At 41.0% G+C, this 13,554-nt stretch overlaps 1 protein-coding gene across 2 annotated transcripts in view; it reads left to right on the plus strand.

Moving 5' to 3' along the window:
* PTPRB (protein tyrosine phosphatase receptor type B) overlaps window positions 1-13,554 on the plus strand; it is a 101,073-nt gene that overhangs the window by 63,611 nt on the left and 23,908 nt on the right. For both annotated transcript variants that reach the window (XM_016152326.2, XM_016152327.2), the window contains 5 exons: window positions 1,452-1,715; window positions 2,448-2,729; window positions 6,768-7,046; window positions 7,573-7,722; window positions 9,858-10,101. In XM_016152326.2, coding sequence (XP_016007812.2) covers window positions 1,452-1,715; window positions 2,448-2,729; window positions 6,768-7,046; window positions 7,573-7,722; window positions 9,858-10,101 — 1,219 coding nt within the window. The remainder of the gene's footprint in view (window positions 1-1,451; window positions 1,716-2,447; window positions 2,730-6,767; window positions 7,047-7,572; window positions 7,723-9,857; window positions 10,102-13,554) is intronic.

Genomic DNA, 13,554 nt, shown 5'->3' on the forward strand with positions numbered 1-13,554 from the left:
TTTTGACCTAAATCAGACCTTTGATTATATATGAGAATAGTTTTTGCACTGGCTTCTGCGCTGTTGCCTCTACTTGTTTATCTCATGGGGTTTAGTTAAAAAAAAAAAAATTATCTGGCTCCTCTGCTTGCAAGAGAGTTGTAACCCACCATGGCTCAATTCAAGCTGTGCTCTTCATCTTTCTAAAAGAAATAGACAGAGTAGGGGGCAGGTCAGAGAAGGACAAATACCGAGGCGACCAACAAACAAAGACTGCTGTGAATCAAAACCACAGCACTAGATGAAATGAACGCCAAGAGTTCCAGAAAAATGAGAGAGAAACATCTCTCTAGGCTGCAAATAAGAAACTGCATGTGCTCCTCTTCCATAGCTCGAGTCCATTAGCTCATTTTACTATTCCATTTGTTTTCTCGTTTGACAATAGTTTTTGAGTGCACGTGTGTCCCAGGCACTGGGCTCACAGCAGGAATCTTACAGCGAACAAGAAAGAGGAAGCCCTGACCTAGCAGAGCTCTATGTTTGTGGAGAGGGGGAGAGGGAGGGACAGCAGGTTTTAAAGGGAGACGGTTTTGGAACATCTTAAATTCTATGAAGGAAATTAACAGTACTTTGTGTCAGAGGGCAACTTGGCAGGACAAGAAATGACTTTAGACAGAGAAGGAGTTTCAGCTGAGATCTCAAGGTGAGGGGAGCCTTGTGAAGAGCACATTCCAGGCACCTCAGTTTGTCTTTTGCAAGGAATGAAAAAGAGCGGCAGATAAGCCTAAACAGTGAATAGACTTGCCTAGACATGACCATTTCCAGGGCAGTCTGCACTCTGCATATCTTTCTTTAACTGCTCATTAATGTTTATGGTTCCTCCAAAAAGGGACAACAGTCTTCACTCTCCAAAGAGTGATGACGCTTAAATACCCGTGGAACAGGTGCCAGCATAACTAATTTCTATAGTAATAGAAGTGACTGCTAATAAAGATTTGGGTAAGAAAGAGCATGTGAGAACTGAGAACCGAAAAGTGGATGGAGAGGCAGTAAAGAGACTCAGAAAGGGAAGGTATGGGATGGCGGCCACGAGTGAGATGGGTCCAACTAGAGAGGGCTGGAACCTTTTATAAACCCTTTTGGGACTTTTTATAAGCTAAGGTATAAACTATTTGACTAGTTTTAATTAAATCATTTCCGAAGATTTTATTTTATATGTTCATCAGAGTAAATGTGGCAGGCACATGTACACGTACACAGGCATAACTGCCTGTGATTTGTTTTATTTTAATTTGTACCGCATCTTTAGACCGCGTGCCCCTCAACTTAAGCGACCTGAAATATAGGCAAGATCTGACGCTGCAATAGGAACTGCTCATCCATGTGCCCAGCATAGCTCATAGTTTTTCCTGTGGGCCAAAATGCCTCTGCTCTTTTTTTTGTTTTTAATAAAGTTTTTCCCTCTGTTTAAGTCCCAGCCGCTGTGAGTAACCTCAAGGGATCAAATCGGAACACGACAGACAGTCTCTGGTTCAGCTGGAGTCCAGCCCCTGGGGACTTCGACTTTTATGAGCTGATTCTCTATAACTTCAATGGCACAAAGAAGGAAAACCAGAAAGGGAAGGACGTGACAGAGTGGCATTTTCAGGGCCTTGTTCCTGGAAGGAAGTACATGCTGTGTGTGGTAACTCACAGTGGAGATCTGAGCAACAGGGTCACAGGGGAGAGCAGAACAGGTAAGAGGCCCAGTTGCCAATGGCCAAGTATTGGTGGGAAGCGGCTTCCAAAAACATGTTTTAATTATGGTTTTAATAAGAAGAAATAAAATCAATAACACTGTGCCATGACCTACCTACCCCCTGAACTTGGAAAGGCACTGTGGTACAGTGGATAAGAGAAATAGACTTTGATTAAAAGGATCTAGGTCCCTAGCTTAGCACTGCCACTTATTTAAGTGAAGATGAGCAGGTCCTTGAGCACTGCCAAGCCTCAGTTTTCTTATTGGTAAAGTGGGGATAATCATATATATCATTATTGTGTTGCTATTAGCAGTGCTTCCTACATTTTTTTTTCTTATTTCTTGGGCACACACAGATAATACATCTGTGTGCCACCCTGAGGTCAATGAACAAGGCCATCTGCAATTGAACATAGTCTGTGGGCTCCAGCCCTCACATCCCCAAATCTGATGGATGTAACCCATTTGCACACTTGTAACTCATTCAGGGCACAGTCATGCTCCACAGCACCCGGGTAAGGATGCTCTGGTTAAGAAGATTAAAGAAAATGTACATAAAACACTCGAGGACATAGCCTTATACGTAGTAAACACTATAAATCAAAGCTCCTATTATTACCATATTATCTCTTCCTACAAAGTACATTAAAAGTGTGTCTGATGTTGCTCGGCTCTCTAATTTGTATATGTTATGGCATAGAAGTGATTTTTTACTTTCTCCTACATACAGCCCCAAGTCCTCCCAGCCTTATGTCATTTGCTGATGTTGCAAACACATCCTTGGCCATCACCTGGCAGGGGCCACCAGACTGGACAGACTACGATGACTTTGAGCTACAGTGGTTACCCAGAGATGCAATCACGGTCTTCAACCCCTACAGCAACAGAAAATCAGAAGGACGCATCGTGCATGGTCTTCGTCCAGGGAGATCCTATCAATTCAGTGTCAAAACTGTCAGCGGTGATTCCTGGAAAACCTACAGCAGACCAATTTTTGGATCTGTAAGAACAAGTATGACATGTTTTACTACTTTTGGTTTTCAAATGGAGCAAGGAGGAAATATGTGTTGTAACATCTTATTATGACGGGACGTAGTTTAAATCTATATTGGTTAGATTGGTTAGATTTAAATTTTGGCAGAAGTCTATATAGTTTTGTTCATTCGACACTAACAACGTGAACAGTAAAGAAATAATCTCTGCCCTCATGCAGCTTACAATTGAGTGGGAGCTACTATCATTAAAACAATTTGAGTTTGATGAAGGAAATATTTGGCACAATAGAACCCATGTCATGAACATCTGACCCAATGTGAGGCAGCTTCCTGGAAGAAGCGTTGAAATCAAAACCTAAGGAAAGAGTAGATTCACCATGTGGAGATGGGGAAAGAAGTAGAGAATATTACAGATAGAGAAAGTAAAGTATTCTGAGACCACACAGGGGAAAAAAACAGAAAGGAGTTAAGTTGGCCGGAGCATAAAAAGCACAGATTAGGAAAATCAAGTCATAAAATGTCTTGTGAGCCATAGTAACAACTTTGAACTTTACCTTCAATCAATTGGAGCCACTGAAAGATTTTTGGCTGAGATAACATAATCGGATCTGCACTTTAGAAAGTCACTCTGGGAACAGTGTATTGAATAAATCGAAAAGGGGCAAGCCAGAAGCAGAGGGATCAGTTAGGACATATTGTTGTAAATCCTAAAGATAAAAAATATTTCAACAACAAAGTATATGTCAGTTTCTTCCCAAAGGCATTTGGGGATTGATGCAATAAACCTTAAAGAAACAAAGTTTTCAATATAAGAACCTCGATCCAAATATTTATTTTTCAGTAATACCTAGTAAATGTAGCTTCTAAGATCAGATCAGATCAGATAGTTAGTGGTTATGGATAAAATATGTAGTTGAAAATTAGAAATTTAAGGAAGTAGTTGTTTTGCTTATTTAATAAATAGCACTGTAAAAATTGTAACTTGTGCTCCATATTGTGCCCAAAGAGCAGTTTGGGATCAAATAGTTGTGTGTCAAGAGAAACATGCAAAAAAGAAGTAAGAGTTTTTAGCAAGCTCAGGGCGGGTTTTCAGTTTCTTATTGTGGGCTGTGTAATTGACTCACAGGTGCATAGTTTAATAACTCAGTAGAGGCTGGGCTGGTCATATCACATCTGGAGTATTGTATTCAGTTCTTGATGCTAGGATTTAAAAGAGTCATTTACCAAATGGGGCGTGCCAAAGAGAAAAGCAACCAGTATGCAGAGGGACTTGGTGCTGAATTTTATGAGGAGTGGCTGATGGAACTTTAAAGACTGCAGTTAAAGTTAGGGTTGGGTTTGGCTGTGGGTAACAGAAAACTCGAAATGAGGATTAAACAAAACGGAAGTTTGTAATTCTCATGTAAAATGATTCCGCTACCCAATTACAAATGTGGTGCAGCCATGATACATAACTTGCAGTTCTAGATCATCCACCTTCTCACTGTTTCTCGCCCTACCCTTGGCACCTGGGTTCGTAGTTTTTTCTGCCTAAAATGCCCTTTCCCGGTATCCTGGTGAGGTGTCATCTCTGCCAGAAAGCCTTTGCTAGCTCACGCCCATCACTAACACCAGCAGCAGAAAATTGTCTGTCACGCCACACAGCATCTTTTCCCTTTTCTCCTGGTACATTCTCCTTTCTACCTTGTCTTATGGCTATTTTGGACTCCTTTTCCTTCTAAAGGTTAGAGCTAATGTCCCTCTTAATGTTGATGGTCTCTAGGGAAGCGCTTTGCAGGGGACTCATTTCTTAGTGAAAATAGGCACACACCCTGAGTCTTGGAAGACAGATGGGATTTAGAGGAGAGAGAGATGGCACTGAGGGAAGAGGTCGAAGCAAGTTTCTATATAATTCTTTGCATGAATTATTATAATTATTGTTTAGGCAGGATGTTTTAAAAGACTTTCTCTAAGTTTGAAAGAGAAGATGATCTCAGCTGTGACTTGGTTTGAAGGGAGTTCAAAAGATTAACAAGCAGTTGATGTTTGAAAAGACACAAATATTGCTTGCCTCAAAGGCCAATTCTTCCCCTATCCTGAAAAACCTTTGGGTTGATTTTTTTTTCTAAATCATCTTTATCTAGCCCATGTGACTTAGCTGATATCTGTAGACCTTGACATGAAACAGGAATTCATTCAGTGGCACACAGATGCTGAGCGTTTCAAAGTTTTGGTATTGAGGACAAGGCCTCCTCTGACAGAGCATGTGTCAGGGGAAGCTAGGTTGGGTTCCAGATCAGAGCAACAAGTACTATTCTGGGAGGGACAGCTAGGTCTACACATAGTTCCCAGAAGAACTCCTGTGTAGTGGGTTCTTCCTGAGCTGAAAGAACGAACTATTCCGCAAGCAGGGCCGATGTCACTGACTATGCAGGCACATAGGGCCCCATGCTTAGAGTGGCTCCTCACTTTGTTTAATTCTCTGCTATCACCATCTTAAATTCTTAACAGTATTTTGAACAAGGTGCATGATATTTCACTTGGCAGAGGGTCCTTAAAATTATGTAGCCAGTCCTATCTATAAGGTTGATAAATAAAAGTACAATTCTAATTTAGGGAGGTGGTGGAGGTGGAGAAAAGGGGAAAGGATGAAATTTGTAACTGGGACCATGGAATGGTTTTTTCTGTTTGGTGCTCTTAAGATTAAGCATAACTGTTTTTCACCTTATTTTTTCAGTCCATCTCCACATCATACACTGTTTTTTTTTTTTTTTTGAACCTTTTTGATGAGTTGACATCATTGATTATTGCCGTCTGAGAATTGTTACTATATTTTGTACTATGGTCAATAGAACAAAGGGCAGTCTTTTAAATTTTAACCTTTATGAAGTCTTTGACTCCTGCAACGAAATAAGGTGGTCTAGACATAGGTTTTCAAGTTCTATTCCAGAGCCTGAAGGCTCTATGGAAATTTTTGAGAAAACAGGGCAAGGCCAGGGAGATCTTTGGGAGCTCACCCAGCGTAGCACCCCTGACCCTAACACACACTTAAAACATAGACCAGAACCTCTGATTTCACATATTGGGAAACTGGGAACTTTCGTTTTTTTAAATAGCTCAATTGCTAAAATTAAAATTAAAAAAAAATACTTACCTAAGTCATACATTTTAGCTTCATAGATACAAATATAATTAGAGATGATGGGCAACCTACAGAGTTTGGTTATTAATCTGCACTATCACATAAGTGCTTTGCTTTCAGACCAAATCTTTTACTCATTGTTGTGTCAATTACAACAAATAAGATCAACTACAATTCATTGAGTCCCTCCTGGGTCAGGCGCTCTGTCAGGCAGAAGAAACTGAACGATCATAAGCAGAGGGGCATGGAACAGCATGGAGTATGTGGGGGACCACAAGCAATTTTGGAGCTATGGCGTGTGAGCAGGGAGCAGCAGACAAAAAAATAAAAGGGGGACAGAAACCAGAGACTAGAGGATAACAGTTCAGCAATGCTGATTCCTAATTTCCTCATCATAAGAGCTAGAATTTATTGAGCGATTACTATACCATTCACTGTTCTAGGTTGCTCTGCATATTTCAACTCGTTGAATCATCACAATGACCGTATGAGTATCAGTTATCTTAATTTCCCTACTTTACAAATGGGGCTGGGATTCGTTAAGTAAGTTGCCCAACAGCACATATGTGGTAAACATAATTTGAATTTAGGCAGGAGAACCTGCACTTTTGACCTCTAATCTACTCTGTTCCAACTTCTATCTGACCTCTGCCACTTTATTTTAGTGCTCACGTGTGCATTCATATTTCACGTTGGCACCTTGCGATTTTCTAAAGGGATAGCATTTTGGCTCTTTATGCTTCTCGAAGTGGAGGCTGGCAGACAAAAATTCCTTTGGAGATCTATGAGAATTTTTTCCTTGAAAAATAATCCAAATAAAGTTTAGAAATTATTTATTTAGCTCTCCGAGCTAGTTGGACCCCAAAAAGCTAAACACATAATAATAATAATGCGTCTCACAGAGTAGTGAAAAGTGTCCCTTTCTCTCCTTTAGAGCCAGACAAGATACAAAACCTGCATTGCCGGCCTCAGAACTCCACGGCCATTGCCTGTTCTTGGATCCCTCCTGATTCTGACTTTGATGGGTACAGCATCGAATGCCGGAAAATGGACACTCAAGAAGTTGAGTTTTCCAGAAAGCTGGAGAAAGAAAAATCTCTGCTCAATATTATGATGCTAGTGCCCCATAAGAGATACCTGGTATCCATCAAGGTGCAGTCGGCTGGTATGACCAGTGAGGTAGTTGAAGACAGCACTATCACAATGATAGACCGTAAGTGTCCCTGGGAGAATGCACCGAGCATGCGCTGTTCTCTCTAGCATCCGCCGCCCCATTCGCTTGTATACAGTTCACTTCTGCATTAGCGCGTCTTGTCATCTTTGAGAGGAAAGGCCCTAAAAGGCCCTGGGAAATGAAAACGTTTCTCTGTGTAAAATATCCTGGCAGCAAACAAGTTAAGTGATCTTAAAGTAAATGATCTTAAATTAGTTATTATTTAAATGCATCACTTTGCCTGATATAGTTAGAGCTATAATGGAACTTTTAAGCAATTCGATGCTGCACCTTCAGGAAACCCTGCTGAGGAGCTGCCTTTTCCATTATGTTTAATGTGCCACTGGCAAATCACTTTCTCCTCCTGCTTCCCTTCAGGAGAGGAGGTTTTCTTGATTATAAACTTTAAACACACACGCGCAAACACACACACGCTGATGTGAGTGGAGACCACCATTTCGCCGATTGTTTATATGTAAAAGCAGAGTTGTGACCCTTCGTGGTTCCTTCCCCTCCTTTATTCCAGGCCCTCCTCCTCCACCTCCACATATTCGTGTGAATAAAAAGGACGTGCTAATTACCAAATCTTCCATCAACTTTACTTTCAACTGCAGCTGGTTCAGCGACACCAATGGAGCTGTGAAATACTTCACAGTGGTAGTAAGAGAGGCTGATGGTAAGTGATCATGAATTCACTCTACTAAGACACAGGATTGCTTTCTCAAAGGTCCCTGTCGGGGTCCCTTCTGTGACAAGTTCTTAAGAGTAGAAAACATTTTTTATATCATTTTCTCTATGTCTGTTATATACAGGGAGATATAACACACCAAAAAAAAAAAAAAAAAACAGAAAAAACTGTTCAAAGGCTCTTTCAGCAGAAAAACCTATTATCTTTTGGGTTTAATTATTAAATGAATGAATAATAATAATAGCAACCACAACAACGTTAACAATAACTATCATTTATTGAGCCCATACTATGTGCCAGGCACTGCTGGAAGCGTGTTGCGTGTGTAGACTCATGCAGTTGTCTTCGCTACTCATTCAGTCCTTTTTACTAGTCTTTTGGTCTGCTACGAAGCCGCAGTATGCTTCAGCTGTCTTCTCCCCTTCCTGTTTCAAATACCTCAACCAACACACACACACCAATTCAGAAAATTATTTAAAATCTTGAAAGAGGGAAAAGATGATTATGAAAAGCATTCCTCCTTTCTCTACTGAATTTTCAATAGTACGTTTCATTCTCTAGTTTACTAATTACTTAATATCTACCTAATTCCTATGGACCAGGCAAATACTAGGTAATACTTACAACAACATTCCACACAACCACTGAGTATGACCTTTAAAGCTTATTATATATATCAGCATTTGTCAAACCTACAGGAGTGTTGTATTTGGGCAGCACACATGTCCATAAGTATATTTGCCACTGATATCTTGTGTGTTATTTCTCCAAAAGAGATATTTGTGTCTGCAACGGCATTGATATATTTCAGATATCTTCTAGTTTTCAAAATTGTTTAAGGTGCTGCACATGAGTTTTTAAGCATCCTTGACTATTTTAACCCATTTATGAGCAGTGGAAAACTTTAAACCTGACAAATGCTGGAGCCAAATAGTATTTGAGTCTCACTGGGTCTATGTGCTTCTACATTTTATTAAATTGTACTAAAGTGGGGCACAAATAATTAATTAAATGATTTCATGGGTCGGTGTGCATCCCAGATTTCCTCACACCCCATGATTGGAGGTAAATTAATGAACTCTTGAGAGACCTTAGATTTAAGTAGGCTGCAGTGAAGATAATGTTTTACTACATGAATATAAGGCAGTGACCAAAAAGAAGTCACACCCCAGAAAGCAGCCTTGTGTTCTCCAGCCATGTAGATTTCAATTATTGATGTCCACAGAGATGGGTTGTGCTCCCCTGGTGGTCTGAGATAACAATCCGTCTCACATAAATGTCATTGATAGCATATACGCTCATGCTAAAGGCTTCTTCCTTTTCAACGACTGCCAACAAGATAATATCTCCAAGATCTACTTATTTTGAGCAAATGTTATTAAACAAGAGTCTAAGATGTGATGAACCCCTACTGTACTACTTCTTGAAGTTCATTGTAAATGTTATTCGATCTCCATAATATTTATCTTCCTAATAATGCTTTCCTCCAGCCAACATCAAAACTGCTTTGCAGTGCCAAAACACACAGCAAGCTGGGTGGACAGAGAAAGAGTTCTGGGAAGTGTTTTGCATGAGGGGCCAAATTCAAGCCAGTATTAACCTGTACTCTAGATAACAGAGCTGTACCCGGAGCATGCTGGTGGGGCAGCTGCTCTGGCCTTGGACTTGATTTCTCTTATCTTTTCCTTATTTCCCAGGTCATAGGGATTTCCTTATTAGCTTAGCTACAATGGTTATTGGCAAGGTGGAGCGCTTATTGAGTGGGTTGACTCACAATGGGGAGTGTTCAACTTTCTGAAATCAAATGACAACACATTGTCATTTGATTTAATAACCTATCTTCTCACACACATTTTATTTCTTAGAAAAATGAAGGTATATATGTGTGCGTGTGTGCATAGGGATGTGCGTATACATATATAATTTTGTTTATGTACACTTTATTTATGTATAATTTATTTTAAAATTATTTTCACTGGGAGGATTTCACAGCATCCTTCGAGATCACAGATTCTGCAATCTGCAGATGATCAGAGATAGTGGGTGAGGAGTCAGCCTTAGGAACCCAGGTGGAATCACTGAAGTCACAAGAAAATCCCTCACTGTAGGTTTTCTCCCTCCAGGCAGTGATGAGCTGAAGCCAGAACAACAGCACCCTCTGCCCTCCTACATGGAATACAGGCACAATGCCTCCATTCGAGTGTATCAGACCAATTACTTTGCCAGCAAATGTTCCGAAAGTCCCGACAGCAACTCCAAGAGTTTTAACATTAAGCTTGGAGCAGAGATGGAGAGCCTGGGTGGAAAATGTGATCCCAATGAGCAAAAATTCTGTGATGGACCACTGAAGCCACGCACTGCCTACAGGTTAGATGTATTGCCATCATTTTGCTAGAGGGGACATACTACATTACTAGACATTCTGCTGTCTGGTCATCTGATGCACATGAGCTCCTGTAGATTGATCACCTACGTTAAAAGCATGAGCTACATTTTACTGGGTAATTTATAAAAGTTGTGTTCCTGCCTCCATTCACAGGTAATGTGTAAAAAGGACCTTGAGCATTGTACAAAAGCTCTAATTCATTATGTAAAGAAGCAAAGGTTCTTAATGGATTGTTCTTTCTCCTAAAACTTCTTTAGTAAAAGCCAAATCATTTCCCAGGTTAACGATTGTGAAAATGTCCAAAGAGAAAGATTGAGTTTAAGGAGACCCAAGAAGTATGAGGGTTTTATCTTCCTTTTTTTTTTTTTTTTTTTTTTTTTGGTAAGGACTCAAATTACACTTATTTATTTACTTCTAAGGCATAAAAAGACGAAAGTGCTCTTAGGTCCAAATAGAACTCTTGACAGGAAAGTCCTCTGAATGACTGGGAGCACCCTTTCCTCACTTTAAGATGGTAGACGAAAAGGAGAAATTGTTTGGTCTGGTTTCAGGAAGCACTACTGCAGACAAGGAGGCCCTCGCAGCTATAGGAACTGGCAGTGCCCTTGGTCTGCACTGTGGTCCCAAAAAGCAGGTATAAGCGGAAGGACACAGCATCCCAAACCAGGGTCCTCAAGAAAAAAGAGAACCTATTCTGGTATCTTGGATAGAAGGATACAGGTATCCAACCTTAGTACTTCTATGAAAAATGTACCTTGTTTGTTGTGTGTTCCCAGGGCTGGTATCCAGCCAGTGTGGCAGCTAATCAGGTTCTCTGTGGACCAGTGTCCATTCTTGTTGGTCAGTGCCTCAGTCTTATTGACTCTTATTACATATTTCGAGAATCACCTCTGAGTCACAGCAGAAACTTTTCTACCAGCTCCTAAAGAAGACAGTAACTAGACATCACACCTGAACGCATTCTTAGCCCCTCCCTCATATCAACAAGGCAGGCCAATGGTTTTCCTAAAACAGAGCACTCACTCTATATAGTTACCTCTGTCCAGGACTCACCACGAAATGATATTGCCACCCAAGCCAAGGTTGGCATCTCTAGAGTAAACATATACACACTTACTGGTGACATTTACTTCAAGAAGAGACCATATAAGTCTCTGTGAAGGAGGTGAGATCTCGGACAGAACAAAGGAGAAATATAAGAGACCAGAACACTGGAACCCTTCAGTTCCTGTAAGAATCAAGAGATGCCTCAGCAACTTAGTCACTGAGGCTCAAGGAAATTTGAGCAAAAGGCTCCCCAGGGCTATTTTCTCTTTGCGAATTGTAAAGCTGAAGCTGTTGTTGTTTGTTTGCTTGTTTTCTGTTTGAGAGAAAAGATGAGTCATCACTCTATTTCAGAGAGAGGGAGAGAGAGAGAGAGATCAACTATAGGCAGTTCATGTCTAATCCAGAGCCCACCGGTTTTCTAGCCCATTCTTTCCTGTCCATAACCGCCACCAGGATCCTAGGGAGAGCCCCTTCATTTGAGTTCCAGTACTCCTGTTTTTTAGCTAGTTAGACTTGCAAACAGCATTTAGTTCTATAGTCCTCACTTTTCTCATCTGCAGAGCATTACAGAGTTGTCCTGGGGAATAGATCAAACATTATCATGTGCCTTCTAGATTAAGGTCTTCCAGTGGTTTCTGTTCCCTTCTAGGAGCAAGTGAAGATCCAGAGCCGAGCACACAAAGCCCTTACCTTCTCCCTTCTGCCTGCCTTGCCAGCTCTGCCTCCCACCATTTGCCCCAAGTGCCCTGTTGCTACTGCTCGCTCCTGGGAGTTCCCTTGAATGTGATGCGGCTCACTGATACCTCTGAGGCTTTGCACATTTTTTTTTTTTTTTTACTCTGTTTGGGATGCCTACCACTCCCTTGTCTGGCTGGTGAATTCCTTTGTACAGTTCAAAAGCCAGCTCGACCTTCAACTAGCCCCACACTACCCCTGCCAACCCATAGCAGGGAAGTTGGGCCTTCAGGTCCATTTCTATAGCGCCCAGTCCCTACATTTTTCCAATCCTCCATTTGCTAGTGGCTTTTAACCCTTCATTGACTCACCTGCCCTCTTCACTACATCACAAGAGCTCGCAGTTTAATAGAGACGGAAAGGGGCTCTCATTAAATGTTTATGAACAAATAATGGAAGGAGCCAAGATGCTCTGTGAAAAGTCACACGTTCTTATTATAGCTTAATCAACTTATGCCATTCATATTTGTTTTCTAGGACACAGCTTTCCCATATTTCTCCAATACACATTTGGTTCAGTACCGTGGAAAGCATGCCAGGCAGATGATGCTTGATAAGAGGAGGCATGGCCTTTCAGAGCATGAGGGAGGGCCACATGCTAGGTGGCCTCCTGTGTGGTGGCTGCCGAACCCTGGCTCAGGGCAGTCAGCATTCTTCCTGTCTGAAGACAGTAATCACCACGGTGACCCTCAATGCTGTCAGGCATCCCCCCTCTCCCCCACTCCTGCCCCCCTCCCAGGGAGAAGAGGTGGATAGGAAAGAACATGGAAAAAGAAAAATTAGGATTGAAAATAAATGGGAAATGCTAGTTTTAGCTGCTTTGCAAATTTATTATACCAACAAATAGAATGTCTTCCCGTGCATTGTTGCATTCCATTTCTATTATCCGCTTGTATGATTAGCATTGTTCCACATAGGAGAGAAAGGGCAGGTCATGATGTGTGGGAGGCAGTTTGGAGGTTAGGAAAGTGCTGATTTGGTTTTCTTTCAAGTCTAAGCAGAATAGCAATGTGACCGCGATCAGGTAGTCAGCTTCTCTTGACCTCATTTTCCTCATATAAAGGAAATTAAACCACACGATTTCTAACTGTGCTATAGAATTTTCTGATTCTAGACACATTTAACATTGAAATAATTACTATCAGATATCTATTCGTTGAAATCATCTTATTCATATTATTATAGTTACCATGCTGATAATATGTGCAATACATGTGCCTCCTCTGTGGGAAGCATTTGGCCAGATGTTGCGAGGGATAGAAAGATCAGTAAGATGAAGCTTTCAAAGGGTTTATAATGTAGTGAGAGAAAGAAAATGTGTCTGTAAAACATAAGCGGAAATGTTGAAGAACGTAAGAGGCGCGTAGGTAAATAGATTCTGTGAAGGTTCAAAAGCCTCTCAAAGGAGGCATTATTTTAGCTGGGCATTAAAAAGTATAGAAGGATTTGAAAATACGGAGATAGGGACAGGAGGAGATTCAGATGGAAAAAACAGAGAGAGTCAAAGTGCTGAGGTAGAAATATACAGAATTGTTTAGAGAAGAACAAATAGACTTATTTCAAGTAGGGCTGGGGGGCATGAAAAGAGATAGCAGGGAAGACAGGACCAAGAAGAGAGGATGGGACACGGTTCTGGATTCTGGATGAGTGCC

This window comes from Rousettus aegyptiacus, unplaced genomic scaffold (genome assembly GCF_014176215.1).
Source record: "Rousettus aegyptiacus isolate mRouAeg1 unplaced genomic scaffold, mRouAeg1.p scaffold_m13_p_2, whole genome shotgun sequence".
In the NCBI taxonomy this organism is placed as follows: domain Eukaryota; kingdom Metazoa; phylum Chordata; class Mammalia; order Chiroptera; family Pteropodidae; genus Rousettus; species Rousettus aegyptiacus.